At 28.6% G+C, this 27,800-nt stretch overlaps 2 protein-coding genes across 3 annotated transcripts in view; one reads left to right on the top strand and one right to left on the bottom strand.

Moving 5' to 3' along the window:
- dia (diaphanous related formin 1) overlaps nt 1-6,542 on the bottom strand; it is a 134,139-nt gene extending 127,597 nt beyond the window's left edge. Inside the window, exons 1-2 of one of the 2 annotated variants that reach the window (XM_075363695.1) lie at nt 6,403-6,542; nt 824-883 (exon numbers count right to left, since the gene is read on the bottom strand). In XM_075363695.1, the coding sequence (XP_075219810.1) occupies nt 824-883; nt 6,403-6,405 (63 nt within the window). In that variant the 5' untranslated portion in view covers nt 6,406-6,542. The remainder of the gene's footprint in view (nt 1-823; nt 884-6,402) is intronic. The other variant, XM_075363697.1, reaches the window with a different exon arrangement.
- Nucleotides 6,543-7,406: 864 nt separating this feature from the next.
- The window catches only part of LOC142322672 (uncharacterized), a 56,536-nt gene continuing 36,142 nt past the window's right edge, over nt 7,407-27,800 (top strand). Inside the window, exons 1-2 of the mRNA XM_075361749.1 lie at nt 7,407-7,874; nt 9,673-9,795. Coding sequence (XP_075217864.1) covers nt 7,546-7,874; nt 9,673-9,795 — 452 coding nt within the window. The 5' untranslated portion in view covers nt 7,407-7,545. The remainder of the gene's footprint in view (nt 7,875-9,672; nt 9,796-27,800) is intronic.

Below are 27,800 nucleotides of genomic sequence, written 5' to 3'. Positions count from 1 at the left end.
TAGCACTGCTCTGTACTCAATTAATAGTACTTCCATTCAATTAAATAGTTCAATAGAAAAATACCATTTAATGTATAAAAGTCATAAATAAACAATAAACTTTGATTAATTAACCGATACGAAGATGTAGTAGTAATATTTAATGCACATCATTAAAAAAATTGCAACAAAACAAATTATACTAACATAATTTAAAATACAAAGCGATGAATAACAATCAATGCAGAATATAACTTTGATATATTTTTAAGAAAAAACACAAAAGTACACAGAAACATCCAAAGATTTATCTTAAATAAATTTATAACTTTGGCAAAAATGATGATGATAATAATAATACTAATAAATCACAAATGTAAGATGCTTAAGTAATATAAGCTTAATTTACTATTTACAACAGCGTAATGTATCAACAAACATAAGAATTTATTACTGTACACCAACAGTTAACAATTTCTTTTCCTCTTTGTTTACAGTGATGTACAGTCATAACTACACCACAATAAGGTACAACCGATGAGTACGTTAAAATAATATATTTAAAACATTTAGCATACATCAAACATAAAATCAAACAACAGATAACTACATCTAAGTGAAATGACTAAGTATTTGACATATTTAAGCAATAATTTAAGTAAAATAAAATCTAAAACATTTAAAAGAGTAATGAGAAAAACAAGTAGTATTTAAGAACATAATTATTTACAGCTGCACGGTGAACATTAAAAATGTTTAGATAACTTAGTCTTCTAATACTAAATATTAGAATTTGATAGAAAACTACAATGGAATCTAAACTTTAATTTAAAAAAGTACTCACAAAACTTGCGCTACTTTTGTTTTTATCTGGACGTGACATTTTAAATTTATCATCAGTGCTCTGTAAAAAAAAATCATAAAAAGTTTTAATTTTCAACAAACAGAAAATTAAAAAATAAAAATGTAAATAAATCGAACTAAAAACACATAAAATATACTATACATTAATATATAAACATAAATACATATATTAAAACATTAAAAAAAATCAGAATCATATATTATTAAAAACAGAATTTTTAAATAAGATTTATAGAATACCACAGGTAGACGGTTATCTGGATCCCTTATAACCTGATGGTTCCATAACATCTAAAACTTATTGAGTAGCATCCCAGAAAATGATAAAGTGTGAAATAAAGATCAAATGATAATGGCTAAAGTCATATTTAATAAATCAGCTCTTATAAATCGCTTAAGTTAAACAAAATCAGATGAAAACAATTATATGATTGTATCATTTCATCCATCTCTAACAGATTATCTAAAAAATGGGTGACAATGGACCATTCATTCAGAAAATTGTAGCCGGGCTACGGAAATTTAGAACACCGCTTAAGAAAATGAGCATCTGTTGAGATTCTTCTAGTAGGTTACATGCAAAATGTGAGGATGGTGCATACTGTTATTTCAGTTTAATTACAGGTGGAAAAGATTACTCTTGAATATATTCAAGGTAGAACACATGCTACTTAAGACTATGCTCAGTAGTATCAAAGCAATTTTCATATCATTTTGTATATCAAGTATTAAAAGAACAAGCATTATCTGTCTGTCCAAAGTTGTGAAAATGATGTTTGTAGTAAAATTCTACAGACTTACAGTCAGGAGTAATATTAAGTCGCTCCATGACCATATTTTACAGCCTCCTAACTTATGTAACCAAAAGGTTTTATTTTAATAAAAGATAGTCAGGGCAAACAAGTCTAGGCAAACAAACAAGGGCAGGCTAGGCTTAAAAACTGATCCAGCAACCAAGCTTAACACGTGTAACAAGCAGTGAAGATGTTAACCAGAAACAGCAGAAACAGTACTATCATAATTATAATTTTCAGGAAGCTAATGTGATTCAATGGTTTCAAGTATCAACTGGAAACATTAAGAAGTAGTTAAGGTATAAATGAGCTGTTCCTTATAAAGGGAATCTCTATCCTTAGAGTTATAGATAGATATTTATAACTATATCCACTGTTCATAGAAAAAATGCTTCAACAGTCAAATATTGTGAAACTTTTAATTTCCTTTGTAATAATTTCATAAAACATGAAGTTCAATAATTTTTTATTAATTTGATGTTTCTCCCATCAAGTGTGACAACCTTTAAGCACTACCACTAAATACAAACAAGCAGTGATTTAAGAGAATTTTTACAAACCTAAAAATAATCAATACAACAATAAATAAAACTGTAAGAAACAGTATTTCATACAGATAACCACTACTGTAATGTTTCTGACAAATAGTAAGCAGATTAATTAACACTTCAATGGTCTGAATAATAGTAATTTAGATTTTCAACCTAGATTTAATAAAGAATGAATTCTGTTTTAATTCTTCCTCACACTACAGTGTCTAGACCATCTCAACACGTGTCATATTGTAATAAATTCAAATCACATTAAATGATGAGCTCTAAAAGGTGAAATCAACAAAGAAAGTTATTCATACAATACAAGTACAATGGAACTTGGTTAACTGAAACTCACAATATCGACAACAAAATATTATGATTACCAATTACTTTTAAGTAGAATATTCTAAATATTGATACAGGGAATATTTACACAAAAAAAAATCAATACAAAGTTACATAATATAAAAAAAAAACTATGGGATAAACAACTTTATAAGTCAAATTTTCCCTTACAGCAAACTCGTTCAAATTGTAAAGTAATAGAGTTTAAAGAACCAAGGCCAATAGAATCATTTCTATTTCTCTTTGAAATTTTTCTCCTGCTTTGTTTGATTTCAACCACACATAATTCTCTGCACCACCTTTTCACCCACTCACCATAGATATAATTAGAGTATTGTCAGCCACTGCAAATTTATCACACCCTTACTAACACAGGCCAAAATAACTGCGAGTATCACAGGGTAGTAGAGATTAGGACCGCATTACACCACGGACAATATATATATACACTGCATATTTATAAAAATATAAATTCTTTTTGAGATGAATTATCTGGTGGATATAAAATTACAGAGCATATCAAACTAGTTTGACATTGGTTCTTTAATATCGCATACTCTAGTAATATTCATTTATTAAACATTCTTTCAATTCTTCTTTTACCATGTTTGTAAATCACTTAATTTCTTTACAAGTTTATTTAAAATAATTATGGTTTATTATTTAAAATTTCCTGATCAGAATAACTAATTTATTTATATACTGGAAATATTACACTACACATAAACAAGAAATTCAACTTTCTTTACAATTGATTTTTATAGTTTTACGTAAAAAATTATAAGAGGTTAGATAAAAAAATACATGCAATTTTTAAATTTTCCAAGCTGTATAAGTCCAACTGTTACAATTTTTTTTTCTTGTGTTGGTACATTTGAACCTGACATATGTTTACATCGGTAGCCATATCGGATGTTCAGTTTATTGTTTACTGTCAAAACGGTTACATGTGTTTTGATATGGTCGGCAAATTTTAACTTGTGGAAATAATGGAACAAAGAATTTACATAAAACTTTGTTTTAAGAATGGAATAAAGTGGCGCAATGCACTGGAAATGTTGAATGTTTCTTTTGGCGATTCTTCTATGAATAAAACAAGCAATACAGGTGGTACAAACATTTCAAAAATGGCCGTGAAAACGTTGAAGATTGAAAATTGATTCCAGGTGTGTTTTAAAGATTAGAAAAAACGTTGGCACAAATGTATTATGTCTGAAAAGAGTACTTTGAAGATGATAAAATTAATATTGATGAATAAATACAGATTTTTTTTTTTAAAAATGAAAATTTTGTACATTTTACAAATTTCTTGCAACCTCTTACTTCTTTGTGAGTACTTTTCCACCATACAGCTGCTGCCCGTTTCTAGAAACATTAGTCTTTTGTCTGTACAAAACACTACTGTGTTTTGTCAGCACAAACACAGACTTGGCCAAAGGCATAATGGCTGTATGACAATACTTAAAACTGGAAAAAAGCAGCAGTGATAAGTGTACGTAATCATGATAACTATACCCTTGAGGAAGTTAACAAAACAAAAAATCACAGTAAAAGCTAAAAAGACACTGACACCACTTTATCTACAAAACTGATAAAAGAGAATAAATCTGAAATTACCTAATTAAGAGCTAATCTAATTAAAAGTTTCCTTTGAATTAATCACAAAATATGTAAACTAGTAAAAATCTTTAAAAATAGTTTACATATAAAATTTAAGGGAAACTTGGATCAATAGAAAATTAAAATTATTACTTTTGATAGATATCTTTTTAGTTGAGAAGAAGCTATATAGGAGTTATATTTGGTAAAACATTACGAAGGCTTTTTTCCATTATAAAAAGGAGTATAAAGTTAACTACACTTCATGTACAGGGACAGATGAACAGAAATAATTTTATGGTTACTGAATCCTAGCAAATACATATCATCATTCTTTTCAATAATGTAAAATCCAATATTATGTATAAAATAAAACTTTTCCAAATAAATTATTTTTTTAAATATTTGAAATACAGTACATACTTTTCTCTACCAATTAACAACCTATGTGAAGATTTTAGGATAATTTCTTTAATACAGATTTCCAAAAGATATTTTTATACAGTACTTTCATAATATATAATCCAGTATAAAAGCCACAGACTTTTATCATTAATAAATATGTAAATTTCTTAATATGTAACTATCATATTGAATTTAAAATATAAAAAAGGATTTAATGCTATTCGATATAATTAAATTTAAAAAATGAGAATTAGTCTACATTCTTTCAAAAAAATTTACTCAAACTTGTAGCATTCTCATATAAAGATTCAGTTAATCATAACAAATAACAAAATATTTTGTACAATTATTTTTCAAACTGTATTATACACAGCATATAAATAAAGATGTGAAATACATTCAATTAAATAACATACAAAAACAAATGCCACTCTCAATAATTATATATATTTACAGTGAAGGTACAATTTTCATAAAGATATAATTATTACTTAATAATAATAATAAATAAAATATAAGTTTACCATCACGCTAATCTCTAATGTTTTTGAAAAACCAAAGAAATCAAAACAATATTACATACTAAACATACCCTACATTATACACACTACAATAAATCCAAAATGAGTAAAGAATAGGACTGAAGAGGTTATGAACTTAGTTTTCCTACAATTTTTAGGATTCAGTTGAAATATTCTGGTAATAGCTAATACAATTGCACAGAAATTTAATGAAATCAAGGCTTAACAATTTTTGAATCTCTTGTTCACACATAGAAAATACAATAAAAATTAACAATAAAAACTGCTTATATTTGCATAAAAAACAAAATAGCTAGCTGAAAAAATCATTATTAACAAATTTGTCATGTCTTAGTATTATTTTTCTTATTCAAGAAAATTAATTTCACATCTTTCTATAACACAGTAAGAAAATATATGAACACTAATGTCACTGAAACAATTTTAAAACTTAACACAAATATAAAGAAAAAATGCAAACTAACTAAAATACCTACTCTGTGCAAAACTAAACTTCCAAGAACAACATTTAAACTTGTAAAAACATATCACTAATAAAACCACTAAAAATTTGGGCAGAATAATCAGTTTATCAGATTAGCTTTTTACAATTTGCATGGAAACATAAATATTCATAATTCCACAAACATCTAGATAAGTTAGTTGCTTCACACATACAATTTCTAGAAATTATTAGACTATTCCTTTTTCACCAACATTTTATCATAATCATATAAGCAGAAAAATAATTTATTTTTTCAATTCATATTATCAGTAATTAATAAAGAAACATAACTATTTGACTAGTAATGCTGATAATTTATAACAATATGTAAATAATACACTGTTTACATTAAAACAATAATCATAAAGCAACAATGTGTTGAATACGCTATTTTACAATTAAATCTTTTAATACATACCTGTAAGTTAAACAGGTAAAGTTACCACTACATTTTACACACTAAACAAGAAAAAACATGAATAACACAAATTAAATTACTAAACCGATTTACAAAATGGTATAATTCATAAAAATAAAGTTAGCAAATTAAATTTTTGACACTAACACTAGTAAAATTTAAACAACGGTATAATAAATGTTTACGTTCACAGAAAAAAGTAGCTAAAGGTTATGTTCCGGATTTCAGTATAAAACTAATGAATATCAAATTCTCCTGCAAAGCAAAATTATAAAAAGCAACATTTTATGGTAAAATGTAACATTCAATGACATGTATTGTTAAAACATAACATTTAAAACTGAAACATTATCAACAAATATTCAAACGAATTTGTTAGGCTAGGAATTTCTAATTTAATCACGCATACACGATAAATAAGCAATCAATAGCTTACCATAAGAAGAATTACTGGATATAATAAAAAAATTTTTCGTTATCTTATTAAAGAGTTTAATGCGAAAACAAATGAAAATAACATTCCGCACAGAACTTACAACACAACACATCCATACAATACTACCACTACTACTCGAAAAAACTGATAAAACATCCACCAGGGGCGTGCCATTAACGGAAACGTTGTCACTACGCAGGCGCACAAAATAAAGTTATATTTCCAAAGAACTATAAAACACCAAGAGATTAAATTCAGCATGCGAAATGTAGCAAATCCAGTTAAACCGTCGAAATTTATGAAAAATTATCAAATTATTGCCTATTTTAGTTTTATAAATAAACCTGACTATTCACCGTAGAAACTTAGTAGATTAAGAAAATAGATAAGGCCCAGAATATCAATTTATTAAAACAAGAAAAGTAATTTCCTGGTTTCTTTAAATAATGTTCAAATGCTTAACAACCAGCTTAGTGAATTTCATTTTATTATAACACTGCTTTATCAGAGGGTTTTTAAATATTATCCAACCCAGCTTAAATAAACATGTGATAGCTATAAAGGAGGGAAATCCTTGTGAAAAAATATAAAAAAAGCGTTATATCGTAATTAATATGCTTCTTAAGTCCGCACATCTTTTGTTATTTATTTAAACAATAACAGCAAACCAGTATACTAAGCAATTTACCAAAAATCAAACAGTAGTTACCTCAGTTATATGGTTTATAATAATACCAAAAGAAAATAGGGTTTACTGTACAGTTTATGCAACTACAGAATAATCTAAAAACAACTTTCTGCTGTATAATGAAGAAATTAATCTATTTCAAAATTAAATGGGTATGATTATAAGCTTAAAAATTTGTGTTATGGCTCATTTTTACAAATTTTTCATAAAGGTTTAGTTAGTAAGGGTCTCCGATAAGAGCGCTAGTTACTCTACATGTGACTGTTTTATCAATTGCGGAAGATGTATTCTCTCACGTCTACGTTACAGTTTCAAAGGCATTGGAACAGCTGACTCTCATCTGACTCCGATTACACCTTTCAAATCCAGCTGATGCAGAATGACAAAATGGAAGTGTTGCTTTTTTCCTATAAGAGTTTGAATTATTTCTTTGGTGATATAAATTATTTCAGGGTATGGAGGTCATTGAAAGAACACAATATGACACATGTATCACCGGCGATAATAAAACTGATAGTGGAAATTGTTGTAGTAAACAAGAAAGAATTGAAAAAAAAGATAGCGATTGTCTTCCTCTCCTTTCGATAAAACAAGAATGCGATTATGTGGCTCGAAGTGACATAAAATACGGTTGTAATGAAAATAAAAAATTAAAAGAAAAGAGTGGAAAAATAAGCAAAGTCATCGGTGACTTGTTTCAGAGGTCTGATCACTTAAATAAAAACATCGGTGGCCTTCATAATAATAGCATTGGAGTAAAACAGATTGTTGAAAATGAAATTACGTATGTACCTGCTTATTCATTTTATATTGTTTTTTAAGATTATTATTACGTTAGAAAAAATAATCTTTTTTTATCCGAGTGTGTAGTCGAAGTTAAGTTTTTTGTTACTATTAAGAAACATCTGTACCGGTATTTTTACCAATTGTTTGGAACATCCTCGCCGCTAAATTCCTGTAATACTTATCGCAATTAAAAGTGTAATAGTATTATATTTATTTTTATACTTCCGGAGAAATATGATTTTGTATTTGCTTCTCCTGTTACGGTGTAATTATTGTAAATACTGTTCGTAAAGAACAGATGTCATTGTGGCAGTCGGCCCTCAGCATCATCGGAGATTTGGTTTATTTTGATTTTTTTTCTTACCGTTGATAAATGTCTTTTGTACTTGTGTTTGATGATTTTTTTTTCAAATTAAGTCCTTATATGAATTTTTTGTAGAATACTACAAACGTAAAGTAAAAAAAATATCTGATAGTGGTATTTAACTGAATGTAATGTCTTCTAAGATCAGTTTTGAAAATTCCTCTTCTCGGTTAACAAACAAGTCAGGACCCTTTTTTTCTTTTTACAATCAGCAACTTAAAATTCAGGTATATGTAAAAGTACTTTATTTATAGTGATTTGAAATAAACCACCATTGTTTATTTGACAAAAAATTAGACAGTATTAATTAATTAATACAATAATACTGTATTAATATTTTTATAAAAAGTAAAACTGTTAAGGTGTAGATAACACTCAAAATTAAATGTAGTTTCCTGTATCTTAAATTGATTAAATATAGATCCCAAAGCTAATGAAGGAAACATATGATTGAAGTAAAGTAATATTTTATTATCATTTTGTTGATTATAATTTCCTTGAAGTTACAGTAAGTGGTATTACCTTAAACCAGATCAAGATTAATTCTCATTAATAACAATTAATTTTTCAATTATCATTCATTGTCTTTCCATGTATAGGTATAACAGTACCATATAATTTACATTAAAAATGTTCTTTTTATTTTATACATTTTCCCATTTTTAGTTTTGCGTTATGTCAGTTCAGCAGTTATTGCTACATACATATATACAATTATTTATTGTTGTCAAACCTTTCCAAAGTATGTTATACAATACACATATTACAGTTAATCATCGTGTTTTCCTTTTATAATATTGTTCAAATTAATGGGATTAGATTAAGGCCTATTCATTTAATATTTAAATTTCATATTTCTGCTTCATTAACTAATCTTATTCTAACTTCTGACTTTTTCTTCTCAAGGGTTCTGTTAGATAAAGAGGTTCATCAATTTTTGTCTGGGCGAGTAGAATTTACTGTGTTGTGGACTGGTAATTTCCTAAAAAGCTATTTCATTTTAGTAAACACATTCTTGCATCTATGTATCACATAATTGTGTGAAATGCTTGTGAAATATATATATATATATATTTTTTCTACATGGAAACTCTAACTTTGCGTATTTATGAAATTACAAAACATAAATTATATACCAAATGAACATAATGCAGTACAGTTTGAATACGCTTTTTGAGAATAGCTGAAGTATATACATTTGTGATTCAAAACAATAAAAGAAGCAGTAATTTCAACTGTAACTACAGTGCTGAACAATGGAGAAAATATCACAATTAAAAATAACATTATTAGATAAGTAAAGTCATTTATTAAATATAACTTTGGTTCAGTTTGTAATTAAAAGATTAATATTTTTCATATTCTTATTACTTACGATCATCATAATATTTTGTATTATAAGTAACAGTGAGATGTAGTCATTTGTTTTCAGGTTTGAATCTCGCCAGATAATTAGTGAAATATTAGAACAAATAGATACTTTATCAAATATTGAAAAATTATTTTTATATCTAAAACTACCAAAAGGCAGTGATGTAACTGATCCATTAAAACAGTGAGTTCATATTCAATTATTTATTTAGAATAGTTAATTTTTTACATATAGCAAATATATATAATTGTTTGTTTTTTTTTTATTGCTGCTGCAGTGATTTAAGTTTTTTACTAATGTTTGTTTTTTTTAATTTTAATTGTAGTGAAGTTTTGTATATGATGATATTCTGTTTGGTAAACATTTTTCAAGGATAGAAGAAAAAATTAAATTTATAAATATGTCAGAGAATTGTATTCTATGTTTTGTACATTTTGAATTTTTAGTCACAACCATAGATAGTGAATGTAATCTTGGGATTACCAAGTACTAGAATTTCTTAAGTAAAAACATTTCATCAGTTTGCATGTATAAGCCATGTATGTTTTTTTGTTTTTTTTTTTTGTTTAACCTCCGAGTCCACAGTTAAGCATTACTTCATAGGATGAGATGAATGATTTGTAGCGTTGTGAAAATGCCATGCCTGACCGGGATTCGAACCCGGGACCTCTGGGTGAAAGGCTGAGACACTACCACTCGCGCCACAGAGGCCGGCAAGCTATGTTTGTTACATGGTCTTGTATGGTACTTGCTATAATCAAACTTTTGTAGACACCCTGACTTGAGCACAAGTTACTCACTGCAATTACATAACCATGCAGAATAGCAAGAATTTCAATCCAAGCTTACTGTAGAAAATGAGAAATAAAGTGTTCCTGTTGCATTCTTCACTGACTCAAATATATGATTCCATGTCGCCATGCCAAGCCCATCAAAATGTCAGTGATATTCAGTCTTTCAAGTGATACCTACATTCTGTTTGCTGACTACTTACTGAATTTAATCTCAAGAAAGCAGCTTTGACTGGGGCCTCTTGTATCCCCAGTGCTTAGTATGTGAATTACAGCCATAAGAAAGCCTGGAGAAAATAAGCAGAAGATTAATATACTCTTTTTGTAGTGAAACAGTGCATTATAATACATGTTTAAGTTAAAAAAAAAAATCATTACTCGAGCATTTATTTTTATACATTGATGCAATTGCACAGATATCAAATAAATATATAATCATGAATAAAGTAGCTCTCAAGTTGTTTACCTACTGGTAGTACATCTTTCTTTCTTTTCCTGTTTAGCCTCTGGTAACTACCAGCTGGTAGTACATCTGAATCTTTGTATCTTTACCTCAGGAAGTGGACATGTTTCTTAATTAAATAATAATAAAAGAGATATTAAATATACAAGATATATTTTTTGACAAAATTAAAATTTATTTCCGATTTTTTTTAAAAGCAGTCTTTCTCCTTGTTACCCAGATCCCCCTTTGAATGTTTTAGACTTCTGAAGGAGAAGTTAATGCCACTTCAGGAATCACAGGTTAGAGTGATCTTGGGTACTCGATTAATAATGTTATTTGTATAACCACCTAATTAACAGTTTTTGAAGAATGATTTTGATATATACAGAGTCCAACAAGAAAGTGTATTTGGCTGTTCATTTTTTTAATTTTACGCATCAAAATAAACAAAAAATGTTCTATGAAAAAAGGCGATTCTTCTGTTTCCTTCTGTTCTTTTCTTTGTGTCTTTTTTTTAATGTATATCAACATAAAACTGAGAAATCATGATATTTTATACACATGTTTATACCAATTATCTGTGAGAAATAAAAAATTGTTATAAATGTTTTCACAGATTTCAAAATTATGGCCACCTTAATTTTTTATTTCTGTGTCAGTTATTAGTTTTATTAGATGAACTGATAAGCCTTTCATTGTAAACAAAATGACACCTAAATTTTTAAATTCTGTTGAAAGACAACCAAGTTAATTGCAGAAAATTGATGACATAATTTTCACCTGGATTTCCTCTCCACCTCTATTAATTAATGTATTTGAATAAACTTGAATTTTTTGTACTGTCAGTGCTTAGTAAAGACTAAACTAATTTGTGTAACATTACTTATATTGTAAAATAGTAGTCTTTTTATTTATTTAAAAATAATTAAATAAATTAAAATAGTAATTACATTGGTCAACATGATTTTTGTCTCACGATTACCAATAGGTGTACTTTATGCAGTTTTTTATCTGTTTTCAAATATGTATTTGGAATTTCTGCATCACCCACAGTTTTTTTTTTTTTTTTTTTTTAATATTTTAAAACTTTTTCATCCAGTTGTCCATTTTCAAGTAAAGTAAAAGCTCTTAGAATATTGTAAATATGATGGAACCAAATTAACTAACTCAAAGGATAATGTTACTACTGTTTTACAGGTTCAGACATGTATAGACATGTACAAATGTTATCTAGTGTAGCACACATTCATCAGAATGATGCCAGTTGTGAGATAGTAGTGAACCAGTAAACACGTCATTGTGAGCACTTTGTGTGTCTGAATTATTGTGTATTACATATTTACAACTTTATTTCTTTTAATTAGTCATTAGTTACAAAATGCCTAGGGTTTGTTTAAATCATCCAGTTTTTGTTATATATGTGATGAAGTGATGCTCAAGTCTCAAAAGTGAAACCTTACTCCATTAGTAAAAAAGTGTTATGAACTTTATTTTGGGTGTACAGTCGGGACCAAACAAGGGCCTGGGCCCCATATCTGTTGTTTATTGTGTTCTAGGTTTCTCACTGCATGGACAAATGGCACTTGCTATTTGCTATCCCTATGATTTGGAGGGAACCCAAAGATCACTCTCCTGGCTGTTATTTCTGCTTAATAAACATTAAAGGGATTACATCAAAATCAAAACGTACAGTGGTGTAAAAAATTGTCATTTTTTGTGTGAATGGGATAGTAGGGATAGAAAAAACTATTTCATTAGAAAAGAATAGCCTAAATGCAAATCAGTCATCCCTGAACAGAAAATTGTGAAACATTGTGTAATCCTAAAAATGTATATCTACCTCCATTACATATCAAACTAGGATTAATGAAGAATTTTGTCAAGGGCATGGACAATACTCCTGGTTTCATGTACTTAAAACAGAAGTTTCCTAAAATTAGAATGCAAAAATTAAAGAAGGAATATTTGTGGATCCACAAATACGATCACTAATTCATGATGAAAAGTTTGAGGAACTATTAAATCCACTGGAGAAAGCAGCTTGGCAAGCATTAAAAAATGTTACTCATAGTTTTTTAGGAAATCAAAAGGCGGAAAATTACCATGATATTGTCAATCTTATAAAAATTTGGGTTGTAATATGTCTTTAAAAGTACACTTTCTGCACTCACAAGTAAATTTCTTCCTGGAAAATCTTGGCGCAATGAGCATGGGAATACTTTCATCAGGAGATTTCAGCTATGGAAAAGAGGTTTCAAGGTAAATGGAATCCTAATATGCTGGCTGATTATTGTTGGATAATCAAGAGGGATGCACCACTGACAAAATATAGCAGAAAACTGTCATTTCTTACTTTCTAGGTGAGTCAAATGATAGAATATTGTGTAGTTAAGAATACAGAAAGTATTAAAATGTTTGAAATTATAAATGCCTGTCTCTCAGAAACCTTGCATGATGAGAAAAAACCAATATCATATTTTAATTTAGGAGAAAAAATACTATCAGAATCGCATATTTTTCTAATTGAGACAAAAAAAAAATGTTTTTTCTTCCCCAGTGTTATTAATAACACAGTTTTTTTCACCATTTTATACAATCCATTCTTAAAATTAACTGATGAAAATTATGTATCATTATTGGAAAATAATAGAATTGATAAACTCTATTATATCACATTAAACACAGAAGCTATTTAAATTTGAACAGAATTTAAACATAAAAAATTAAGTAGACATAAATAATTGCATACCAGTTTTATTTTCCCATAATTTCCCTAGAGCAAATGTTCTAATTGGCTCCATTAGTGACAATATACTATAGCAGCCAATGATTTTAATTTACTGGTGGACATTGATAGTGAAGTGTGGTGGGGCACCGTCATGCAAGAAGCAAATATTACTCCTAGTTACCAGAGGAACATATCCAAATAATTCTGCAGAAAGTTTCTAGAAAATACTATTAATTCTCACCATTCAATAATGCTGATTGGAAGATGAACTGATCAGTGAATCGATGGTATACAAGCCCAAACATTTATTAAAAATGGTTACCTTGACTGCATAGTAGCATGAGGAATTTTTTGTGCCCAATAATGGCTATTGTGTAAATACATAATTCCATTTCAATTGAATACAGCTTTATCAATAATAATTATGGCCCCGGGAAATTGTGAGTTGATGCAATCCACAGTTTTAAAATAACTGAGTTACTTTAAGATTACCTACAAAGCACTCGACTTGGCTGGTGTTGGGTACGTTATTATCGGTGGTGGAGTTTGATTCTCTCCTGCTGCTGAGGTTGCCCAGCGGGTGTTGCATTGTGGCTTATCCTGATGATGCGCTTCTGCTGGTTGAAGGAAGCTCACAGAAGGAGGTTGAACTCTAGGCCACTCGAGCTTGCAGAATGCTTGAGTTGTGGAGTTATCAACACAAGATGACATTTAGCCTGGGAAAGACCACAATGATGCTCCTCAAAGGCTGTTTGGCAGTGAGTCACTGTGTCCATGTTTCGATGGCAGGCCGGCGTATAAATTATGTTCAGGTTCAGAAGTATCTTAGGGTGTTTCTTGATGAGAAACTGCAATTTTTTAAGAAGCACCTTCAATACATCGTGGAGAGGGCCTGCAATGCCTTGACGTGCGGTCCATCCTGATCGGGATCTTATCTATAAGACCATGAGCATCCTGTATAAAGGCATGTGTACAGGCATGTCTGTTATGCTATATACGGCACCTGTTTGGGCAGACAGGCTAAAATATAAAAATTATCGGGACATATTATTAAGGGCTCAATGCCTAATATTGTTAATGGTAGTGGGTGGTTACCATACTATTTCACGGGATGCAGTCTTGGTGATTGCAGGCATAAAACCGATAGACTTGATTGTGTCTGAGAAGCAGGAGTGGTATGTTGCTAAGAGGTCCAGTGAGTTGACTTCGGATAAAGTTTGAGAAATTGAACAACATGACAATGCCTTGTGGCAGGCCAGATGGGATGAGACAGATGGTGGGCGTTATATGCATGATCTCTTTCCAAATGTTGTTGGTTTGTGGGACGCCTCTTGGGTGCACCCTAATAAATATGTGATGCAATTTCTTTCTGGTTGTGGTGCTTTTAGGGACAGACTGCAGAAATTCAACCTGGTAGATTCTGGGATGTGTCCTCAGTGTGGACAATTGGACGACACCTACCATGTTCTTTATGAGTGCTCGAAGTATGAGTTAATGCATTCAGAGACCATCTGTCAGCTTGATCTTATCAGATAGGAGTTGGATCTCTGTAAACTGGAGGAGCCAGACCGAATGGGCAATAGTGGAGAGTTTTATAGTGTACTTAGCAAAGGAAAGGATTGCTGAGGGGATATAGAGCTCGGCTTGGATTTCTCTTATATTTTGTTTTTGTAGATGTTTTATTTTATAAATCAATGATTTTGTCCTTTGTTTTGTTTTGTTTCAATGTTACTTGTTATTGTTCCATGTAATATTTTGATGTTTTGTGTTATGTGTTGAACTCACTTTTACCTTCTATGGGTAGGTAGTCAATTTGGTCTTTTCAATCTTGCTTAAGACTCTATGGGATGTGTTTTGTTTTGAGTTCATTAAATAGTAGTACACCAATGGGAATGTCACTCGTGGCATTCGAGGTTTCAAATATGACCTCTGGTAAAGCTGATAAGGGATGGCGGAGGGTTTCTTCCCCTACGGGGTCAGGATGGTAAATTTCTTTAATCACTTGTTTTCTTTGTTTATGGTACAGATACAACTGTTTGCTTCGTAGAATTCTCTTAAATATTGTATAATTAACTGTTCAAATAATGCAACCCTTCTTGTGTTGCCCTTTGGATTTATCTCAACATTTTCCAATACCTGTTCTTTCAGCTCTGGCATTCTTCTGCATCACAATTTTCCTCCATCATGAGCTCTAGGAGAAACATTTCCAGTTTCTCTTTACCTTTCTTTCAGAATTACAAAAATTTTTTACTTAGCAAACGGTGATTAAGAAATTATTCTGCATACAAACAACATGCTGATTGCAGTCTGGCATTCTGCACAAAAATGCACATCTGCCATTTCAGTAAAAAAATATATAAGAATAAACTTAAGAATAATTTAAAAAAAATTAAAATACAAGTTACAAATACTAATTAATTTTGAAAAATAGAAAAACTATAAAAATGTAAATAAATATAAAACAAATTAGAATAAAAATAGCAGATTTCTGATATTAGTTCTACCACAATACCGTAGTCAATACAACAACTTTATTACAACTATGCGACTGTTTAACTGTGTTTCTCTGACTAAATTTATTTAGTTTTATTATTTATTAAATAAATATTAATTAAATATATTAATAAATTTAACATTATCATTAACAACATGTATTTAATTACTGGAATTTATTTTAATTATTTCAGTTTAGTAATTTTTTATCAGTGGTAGAGATGAAATACGACTGAAAAAGATTTTGTTTACAGTGAAAGACTTAATATTTTAGGTAATAACAGCATATTTTGTGGCAAAACTATCAATTACTGATATGTAATAGATCAAAAAATTGACATGGCCACCATTTTGAAATTTGTGAATGTGTTTACCATCATTTTGTATTTATTAGAGAAAGGAAAAGGAGAGGGAAGTCACCATTTTTTTTCATAAAAAATTTTTTGTTCATTTGTTTTGAAAATCTTTTGATTTGGAATTCAAAAATTAAGAACCTGGTAAACTTTCTTGATATACCTTAAATACATTTCAGTCAAAAAGGGCTGGTTTTTTTCCTCCTTAAATAAAATATTAGGTGTATGCTTGATCCAAATAAATTCCTTCTGATTTCTAAAAAAAAAAAAAAAAAAAATACTTTAATTGCATGCCAGTGCAAGAAATAAGGATAGAAAACATATAGATCATGTTTGAGAAATTCAATTTTAAAATTTAGTGCTTTAAGGAATTGCAATAAATAATTGTTTTTCAATAATTTTATCAAATTCTTGCAAGAGATAAAAATTCATAAAAAAAATTAGGTTTCTTAACAACATTTATTCTTTAAGCCTACTGTTTCTTAACTTTAGTGTTTGTGTGGGAACTAGTGTATGAAAAAAATGGCCAACCATAGACTGATTTTGGTATCATTGCTGGAATAGAATAGATTTTTGGTATCATTTAATAGAATAGATCACAGGCCCCTTAAATTGAGCATGTGCTGTATAGATTTAAGATGTGTAGTAAACTTGCTAGCTTGTTCTGTCGTAGACTTAGTATTAGTTTCTACTGCAGTGACCTGCCAAGTCTGTTTTGTTAAATGTAAATAGACATTTTAGTAATTATTATAATTTATATTAATTTGATTGCAAGCTTTTCTCAGTTGTTAGAAAAAATGTATAAAAATTTCATTGAGTTGTTTAATATTCTTGAAGTCTACTAGAATTTACTTGCGCATGATATTCCAGAAGTGTGGATATCCTATAGTTTTGTTGAGTCGGGCCCCATAGTCAGCTTTATCCTTTGTTTAAATAGTAGTGTATTTGTAGCTCACTACATCTATGTGTTATCCAGACAGGATATGTTTTTAATCAGAACCAAGCAACAGAATGAAGGCCAGGAGACAGTATTAAGATGCTAACAACAAATAACATTAAAATATAACCAGTCCATCCTGACCTTGATGTTAGCCTCCTGCAAAAAAAGGCTAGAGCTAATCTTCTATACCACCTCAATGCACAGTATCTAAAATTTGGGTAAGGCACTAATTAATACTGCAGCAATGAATCTTATTGTTTGATGACTATGTTATAGAATTCTTATGTCCTATATGTGTCTATTCAACAGCACATTATGGAACTCTGACTTCATCTATGCAGCTGGTTGCTCAAATCCGATTCATTGATAAATATAAAAAATGAGCATTTAGTTTGTTTTTCCCCTCATTTTGCCAATTATGGGCCACATTTAACACTTTTCTCAGCTTGCATCTCCTTTCTTTTCTGCCAGTACTTTTTAAGTCTCTCACTGATCTTTCTCCTGAATTCTGTTAATTCTCTAGCTTGTTTTGGAACTTCTTTCTAATAAAAACCCTGCTTTTCAGGATTAAAAAAAAATTGTTTCTTTATTAATTCCCAATTTTTTAAGTGTGGAATTTCTATTCCTGCTTTAAATCATTCTTAACTTTATCACGATATACACTTTTAGTTCGTCTTACTAAATAAAAGAGGAGAACTTTCTTGGGAATTATTTCTCCTGTCATGCATTGCTTTTTAAATTTCTGATGTAACATTTTGTGGTATGGAGTTTTTTTGTATTAATTATGTTGTTCTTTATAGAACTAAATAATTTTTCTTAAAAATCTTGGTAGTTTTGTTGTAAATAAATTATTTTACTGTCATCCAAGTTTCTTGTGTTCCATACTGCACATATGACTGAAAGCATTTTTATATTAATACCATGACCCAGTTTCATATTACATAGAGATTCATATAAGTATTAATATATATAAATTATAGTATATACTGTAAAATAAAAATTGTATTATTTATATATATATATATATATATATATATATATATATATATATATATATATATATATAGATCTTTATTTTTTTTAGTTTATTTTTTTATTTTTGTAAATTAAATTTTATTTTATTAAATTTTATAATACAGTACAATTTTTATATGATTTACTATAATTTATATTATACCAATATAGTATATAGTATAAATATTTATACTTTTATATAGTTTATATATTTCATATAGCACATATATTGTGTACTATACATTTTATAATATAGTATACATTAATATAAAGTATTTATTTATATATTTTTATATACATATTTCTAAATTTGATCCTTTTGGGAATCATATTCCTCTGCACTATACAAATTATATTAATCTGATCAACCCAAGTACAGAATTAATAAAATAAAATAGGATGACACCTGCCTTATTCCATAATCCAAACAAGAGCATTTTTGCAAGTACCACACATCATCAGTTGCTCTATATAATTTTTCAGATCATTCATTGCAAATTGCACATTAAAATTAAAATTGAAAACCCCTATATTATACATGAGATTTAAAATTGTTAAAAAATCTTTTTTCAATTAAATCAAAACAGAAATAAAACTAAAATTTTTTTAATTTAAATTCAAATTAAAAGTCAAAATTAAAACCAGTAATAAAAATAAAATAGAAATCTGTGTAGACTAGCTAGCCAAAGTTATGTAAATGTGTTTTTTATATATATATACAATTTAAAATTTTTGAATTTAAAAAAATCTTAGTTTTATTTCTGTTTTGATTTAATTGAAGAAGATATTTTTACAATTTTAATTCTCATGTATAGTATAGGGTTTTTAATTTTAGTGTGTAATTTGCAACGAACAATTTGAAAAATTATATAGAGCAACTGATGATGCAAGGTAGTCGTGAAAGCCCTCTTGCTTTGATTATGGAATAAGTTAGGTGTCATCCTATTTTATTTTATTAATTCTGTACTTGGGTTGATCAGATTATTAATATTATGTACATATACATACATATATATGTATAATATTTCATTTTTATATATTAAGTTTTTAATCATAAATATCATGAATCTTAAATAATTTATGAATATAAAAAACATTTTTTTCTTTAAAAAATTTACACAAAACAACTAGTGAATTTATAAAAACGCATTTATTAATCTATTAAAATTGCTGGTATGAATTTTCTAATAAAGAAAAATTATTGCTCTAAGTAGCCTACTAAATCATAAATTGAAGATAAATTATTATTAATGTAACAAATAACATTTGAAAAATTATTGTTAAAATATATTCACTAGTTACTAAATTGTACGTAATGTTCATATGAAGGAGATAAAGGAGGAACAATTTATACAGCTATTGTAATAGTAAAATTTTACAATTTTGTGTGATAAGAATAATTTTCTGAAATATTATTAAGAGATCAGTTCTGGTACCTTTTTATTAAATTTTTCAAATCAAAAACCATTTGAAATCATCAAATGTATTCCTTAATTTAAGTTCCAAAATGTCAGTATGGCATCATTTTAGCCTTTGAAATTTAACCTTTGGTTTCATTTTAACCTTTGATTTCATTTTAACCTTTGAAATTTTAACCTTTGGTTTCATTTTAACCTTTGAAATTCTTTGCAAGTTACAACTCATAAATGCCTTGTTATATGAGTTTTTTCCTTATTTTCATTGTAGAACATGGGCTAAATTCTTTCTGTTTCTTCATGAGGCACCATGTTTATAATTCTGTAACTAAATAAATATTAAGAACAATTAACCAAACTTATATTGATGGAAATTAGATTATATCCTTAGGGTACCTGTTTTAAAGATTTGTAAATCAAATCATATAGATTAAAGGAAGAGAAAAGTATTAGATCTATTCAAAATTATCAGATCTTAATTTTTTTAGGAAAGCACCTGGAGTTGAGGGCTGGAGCTTAGTACTATGTTCAGTTAACCTTATTGTACATGTATGTTTTTTTTTCTAGCTTGTAAAGTCAGTTACTCCCTTACGTTCTTTGAATACAATTATGTTAATGGTTTTTCACATTATCATTTTGTTCACACAGACAGAATGTATTGAATAACACGACTGCATCAAGTTTCACCTAAACTAGAATGATAACTTGAGTCTGTTATCCTCATAACTTGAAAATTCATCCTCCACTAGATTCATTAAACCTCAAACAGGTTTAATTACTAAAAACAAATTTACTGAACAAAATTTATATTTGAAACAGTTTTTATCAGAGTTTAGCTTTTAATTGAATCTTGGCAAAAAAATGTAATTATTAAAAACGCATTTATAAAAATTACTGCAAATAGATTCTTATAAAACTTTCAAGGAAAACTTCAAATTCAAATGAGAACTTTATACACCCTTTTTTCAGAAACAGGTTTTTTCTTTCATGTTGGGGGTTGCATATAGTTACTTGTAATTCAGTGAAGCATTTCAGCGCATAAGATCTAAAATGATTTTTTTATTTTTTTATTTTGACCAATTTACATAAAAGGGCTATTACCCACAGTAATGCAAACTAATTTAATTACTTATTTCATATATTTAAAGAACTGAATAGTTATCAGTAGAATCTCTGATTGGCATAATTGGATTACTTTCCCTTCAATGACTATGTTTGACAAAGAAATCTTCATTACATATAAAATAGATTGCAGCTATTATTTAAAAAATGATTTTGTTATATAATTAATTTCCTATCTGATGAAATAGTGATGTGAATACTGCAAAATCTGATCTCATCTTTGTATTAAAAGCTGGCAATGAATTGCACAACTTTCCTGGCTAAGCCAGTCAAGTTATGCTATTTATTTTTGAGTAATTCAAGTTATTTAGTTCAATCATTTTAAGCTGTTTGGGGGCTTGTGCATCAGACGGCTTTTTTTAAAATGGTCACAAAAACTGATTTTAAATAAATTTAAAAAAAAACATATTTTGATTTTTTTTTAAATTTGGAAGCTCCCTCATCATGGAAGGGGGTATTAAGTTATGTTTAGTGACCTCATTGTTTAACAAAATACGTTTTGAGCATTAAAAATTTGAAATAGCAAAAAACATTTTTAATTTTGGGGCTCCCATACTCAAGGGGAAAAATTCGGATAAAAATAATTTTTAAGAAAATAATCCCTAAGTAGTGATAATAAATTTAAAAAGAGTACTTTTTAAACTGTTTAAAAAATACAAAGATACAGCCATAATTCTTAATAAACAAAGTTCTAATTTTTTAGGAAGGGTGAAAATCTAGTAATTTTTTTTTTTCAGTGAAATACTAAAGAGTAAGGGCTAACAAAATATTAAAATTTGTACATTTTAAATTCAGTGGGGTATCGTGTGAGATGGATTTAATTTTTTTTTAATTTTTAAAGATTAAAAAAATATTTTTGTTACCACAAACCATTGGAGTGGATGGACAAAATATTTTTAGATATCAAAAATATAGATACAAAAAACTCCCATTAACTCTTTTTCTGAAGCAAGATATAACTAAAAAAAAAATAAAAATATTTAAAGTCACATTTGGGGAGAGGAGTGAACATTAAATAATGTTTTTTTTTTTTTTTTGTAATTTGCACTCTTCATAAAAAAAACTTCAACTTTTGTAAGAAAAAGTTTCGCTAAAGTGTCCAATAAAGATTTAAAATTTTATTTCCCCATTTCTTTTTCCAATTTTTGCAAAAATTAATATATTCTTTTTCCCTTGAAGGTAGTACTTGTCTACCAAATTTGAAGAAAATTGGTCAAAAGGGTCCAGAATTATAAGACCAAATACAGGCCAACATACATACAATATGCACCGTCTACCTGACAAAAATACATTTTTGAACTTGGCAGCATTGAATAAAAATTTTCACAAATTATTTACAGTGTATTTAAATTTATTTTTTTTATTAAAATGTTTTTTTAATGTCTCCTTAAGACACAAAACCTAAGACCAATTTTTTTTAACGGTGTATATACTTTCCCATTATAGCTATAGCAGAGAAAGTAATAATAATAATAATCTAGAGTTGCTAAATTAGAAAAAGTGAGGTTATCATGTTTCCTGATTAATTTCATTTTCGATCAGTGAATTTTCATTAATCAATGATTAATGAAAATTTTTATTGTTTGGTAGTATAAAGTTAAATTTTTATCTTCTGTAACTAAAATGATTGTTGTGTAAAAAACATCTAGATTTATTATTTCAGACTTAGTGAAATTTCCTGCTATAAATACTGTTAATTAGTCAATATCTCTTTCGTATTAATACACAATTTTATACTTTGATTTATGTAGCTTTATCTTTTTACATCAATAAGTTCTGTACTGATGATCTGATACAATAATAGATGTTGAAATGCATCAGACATGGACATGACAAATTTTGTAAAATAAACCTCCTGATAGCAGACAGTTGCTAAGCTAAATATCATCTAAAAATATTGACACAGAGAAGATCTACCAGTCAAACACTGCACTGTATTTGAGCAAGACAGTGTGAAAGAGAAAGGAAAAAATTAGAGTAAGAGGAAACAGTAAAGAAATCAACATCATTATAACAAAAGAATACACAGAAAAAAGACATGTATATAAATAAAAATGTAAATGTTCATTTGTTCAAAATCTTAAATCTCTGAAAGTTCTTCACTGATTGCTTTGAAATTTTGACACAACATTGCATTCGAATACACATGTGTTTTTATATACCTACTATTAATATACCTAAGATGTCACACCTCTGACAGGTAAAAAAATTTTTTTTTAAAAACAGCGCTATCTGTTGGACGACGTAAAAGCAACACACACTATACTAAATATTTTACAATTCCATTTCAATGTTTCCAATATGAGTGTCCACTATAGACTAAAAAAACTACTGGACCGATTTACGCATGGGAAAAGAGTGAAAAATTGGAAAAGGGAAAAATCAAAAAAAGGTAAAAGGGAAGAAGAGGAAAGGATGAAAGAGGAAGGGAAATAAGGGAAAGATAAATGAGGGAAGGACAGAGAAATGTGGTGGGAAAGAGAATATGGTAAAAATGAAAAGGGGAAAAAGGGAAAGGTTAAATTTTATAAAGTTCTGTAATGTTCATTTTGTTAATGTTTTATCAAACTTTCAATTGTGTTCATTTAATCTATACATATATACTCAAATCTAGCAATAGCAAAGCATTGCGGAGTCTGCTAGTTATTAATAAATACTGAGCTGCATTTTATTTTCCACCGTCATCAATAGAGTATGCAGATAGAACTAATTAGATCAGTTACTAATTTTGAATATCTTAGGTTATCATCACATTAACCGCGTATTCATCAGCAAAAACAAATTGGTGCCCATTTCACCTTTGCTTCATTAATGAATGTCAGTTATTCCTATAATTAAGTTAATAATAGAATAAAAGAAGTAATATAGTGTTTTTGCTAAATTAGATTACAATGAAAATTGTAAATTTGAAAATGTAAATTTGAGTTAAGTGAAGTGCCAAGGTGGAAGGCATAGTAGGCAGTTCACCAGCATGCTAGCAGAGTTGTTTTGTTTCTTCTGTACTTGTTTTGAATGATTGTCTGTTTCGCATTACCATAATTTATTTTGTTTTATAATTCTGATTTTTTGTGGACATAATATAACAGTGATATCTACCGACGAATGAGTGATGGCTTAAAAGTTAACTCTTTGTATAAATATTAGTATGTCAGTGCTTAAAATTTGTTTATTATTTAATATTCAGCTGCCTCATAACAAAATGATATTTATAAAAATTAAATTTTGAAATAGAAATTTTACTCTAAATTTTGTAACTCATAGTATGTGTAACCAGCTGATATTTTTCAAAACTTAAAAGTGAAATATTTCAAAAGCTATTCCTACAATTTTAATATGTTATTGTTAAGTAGAATTTTGTGTTTCTATACATATTTTCCAGATACTTCTCATAAAATTATGAAAAAAATTCCTTTTTATCAGTTTAAAGCAATTCACATGAGGTCAGCTCCCATTTTTATTAATATTTCTTGGAATCAGAATTTCAGTCATTTTATGTTTAAGATCACCTTATTACAATTATTATTGTAAGGTATCACATAGATTATGCTTAAACAAAGATTTAAAAATCAACTTGTCGACTGCAAAGCATATACTGGAGCAAACATTGATAGTGACTATAATTTAGTGATAATAAAATATAGATTGGGGTTTAAAAACCGGAAGAAAAGGTGTGAGATGAATTGGTGGAATTTAGAGAAGCTTGAGGAAGAGAAGGTAAAGAAAATTTTTGAGGAGGACATTGCAAGAGATCCAAGTAAAAACAATAAGTTAAAAAATATAGGAGAAGAATGGGAGAATGTTAAAAGGGAAATTCTTAAATCAGCAGAAGTGAACTTAGGCGGAACAAAGAGAACTGGTAGAAAACCTTGGATATCAGAGGGTATATTGCAGCTGATGGATGAACGTAGAAAGTATAAGAATGCTAATGATGAAGAATTTAACAGGAATTATTGTCAATTTAGAAATACTTTAAACAGGAAGTGAAAATTAGCAAATGAAGATTGGATTAAAGAAAAATGTTCAAAAGTGGAAAGAGAAATGATCATTGGTAAAATAGACAAGTCATACAGGAAAGTTAAGGAGAATTTTGTGGTACCATAAATTAAAATTTAAAAATTTGTTAAATAAAGATGGTACACCAATTTATAATATGAAAGAAAAGGTCAGTAGGTGGGTGGAATATATTGAAGAGTTATACGGAGGAAATGAATTAGAAAATGATGTTATAGAGAAAGAAGAGGAAGTTGAATAGGATGAAAAGAGAGAATACTGAGATCTGAATTTAAGAAAGCATTAAAAGATTTGAATGGCAGAAAGGCTCCTGGAACAGGCGGAATACCTGTAGAATTACTGCGCAGTGGAGGAAAGGAAGCGACACATAGATTATACAAACTGGTGTGTAATATTTACGAAAAAGGGGAAGTTCCATCAGACTTCAAAAAAAAATGTTGTAGTCATGATAACAAAGAAATCAGGAGCAGATAAATGTGAAGAATGCAGAGCAATTAGCTTAACTACTAATGCATCAAAATTTTTAACTAGAATTCTGTACAGAAGAATTGAAAGGAGGGTGTAAGAAGTGTTAGAAGAAGACCAATTTGGTTTCAGGAAAAGTATAGGGACAAAGGAAAGCAATTTTAGCACTCAGATTAATAGTAGTAGGAAGATTAAAGAAAAACAAACTCAACATACATTGCATTTATAGACCTAGAAAAGGCATTTGATAACGTAGGCTGGAATAAAATGTTCATCATTTTAAAAAAAATTTAGGGTTCAATGTAGGAATAGAAGAACAATTGCTAACATTTACAGGAACCAAACTGCAACAGTAATAATTGAAGAAAATAATAAAGAAGCCATAATAAAAAAGAAAGTCCAACAAGGATGTTTGCTATCCCTGTTACTTTTTAATAATTACATAGAACTAGCTGTTAATGATGTTTAAGAACAATTTAGCTCCAGAGTAACAGTGCAGCAGTAACTACCGCATGAGAATAAACAAGAACAAAACGAAAGTAATGAAATGTGAAATAATGAAGAATTAGAAATAATGAAGATGGATCACTGAATGTAAAAATAGGAACAGAAAAGATTTGGGAAGTAGAAGTACTAAAGATGGATGAAGCAGAGCAGAAGCGATATAAAATGCCAAATAGCCGATGCGAAATGAACTTTCAGTCAAAAATATAATTTTGTTACATTAAAAATTAATTTAAACGTCAGAAAAACATTTTTGAAAGTGTATGTTTGAAGCATAGCTTTATATGGAAGTGAAACTTGAAATGTGGTGCTATAGGAGAATGTTAAAAATCAGATGGGTGGATAAAGTGACAAATGAAGAGGTGTTGCAGCAAATTGTTGGCAAAAGCATCTGGAAAAATATAGTTAAAAGAAGCAATAGACTAATAGGCCACATATTAAGGCATCTTGGAATAGTCGCTCGGATATTGGAAGCACAGGTAGATTGGAAAAATTGTGCAGGCAGGCAACATTTGGAATATGTAAAACAAATTGTTCGGGATGTATACTGAAATAAAACGACTGGTACTAGATAGGAAATCGTGGAGAGCTACATCAAACCAGTCAAATGACTGAAGACAAAAATAATATTACAATGTTACTTAGCTGGAAATTTCCTGATTGGCCTTTAAAATTATGAAGACCTTTGTCTTTAAATTGTCAAAAAAGAATTAATCTTTTAATAAAAACGTTGAAGTTCGCTGTATTTAATGAGATTTACACTTAGTGCATTAAAAAACTTATTTGAGTACACAACACGCAGTTATTTTATATTGTACAATAAATAATAAGCGATACCATCCAATGTAAAATCTAAACACTAATCCATTTCATAAATATTGGTATTATTTTAATTAATGAAATGTTTCTATTTCCATTTCTTCAGTAAGTTTTTTTACAATCTGGTGAATAATTTCTGTCAGCCAATCTTACCCAATCAGTAATGTGAGCATCAGACAATTTTATTCTATTTTAAATTATCTGTGTTCATAATAGAAAGTGTGAAATCAGTTACTAACTTCGGAAGAGGATAGAAATTCTATTATATGTTCCATTACAAATAGCTAGTAATTAATTGAGTTCTCAGGCATAGACAAGATTGTACCAAATTATTTAATTTAATGTAATATCTCAATATTAAAAATATAATTTTATAGGTTTTTTTTTAATTCAAAATTTGGTCATAAACTAATTTATATGGGGAAGCCATGATACATGATCACTAACCCACCAGAAAGTTTCAAAAAACAAAAATAATTGATTTGAGTGTTATTTTCTGCCCTACCTTGCATTGTCACTAACATCCATAGTTAACACATTTTGAAATACCGGATGTTTCAGGTTGACTATGGATGTTAGTGACAGTGCTAGGAAGGGTGGAAAATAACATTCAAATCAATTATGATAATTCTAGCAGAAATAACTAACACTGAGAAAATTTTAACAGAAAATAAAATACTTGAATTACAGAGAATAAGTCTTTGCCATCCTCCTGGGCAGATTGTAGTGTCAGCATTTCATCCAGAAGGTTTCACATTCATATCTTGGTCAAGTATATCATGTTAGGCATGGTAATATTTCTATTCCATATTCCCTCACACAAGCTTAATGGTTTATTTGTTGAACTACTCGTGAAGAAAAAAATTGAAAAATCCGAGTGTAGTAGATAATTGAGCTGCTGAAAAATGTGGAAGTATGGCAGCTGCCAAGAAAATCAGTAGATGAAAAACTAGATTCACTGGCCTTAAAAAATGATATCTGCAAGTTGGATGCCTGCCAGAATTAATTTATCTCAAGACTGTCTACCATTAAAAAATATGTGCGTAAAGGTCATGCATTTAAAAGAAAAGGTTGTTTTAATATAGAAG

Source organism: Lycorma delicatula, chromosome 4 (assembly GCF_047948215.1).
Source record: "Lycorma delicatula isolate Av1 chromosome 4, ASM4794821v1, whole genome shotgun sequence".
NCBI lineage: Eukaryota > Metazoa > Arthropoda > Insecta > Hemiptera > Fulgoridae > Lycorma > Lycorma delicatula.
Note: the sequence above shows the minus strand (reverse complement) of the source record. Positions and strands in the feature narration are given on the sequence as shown.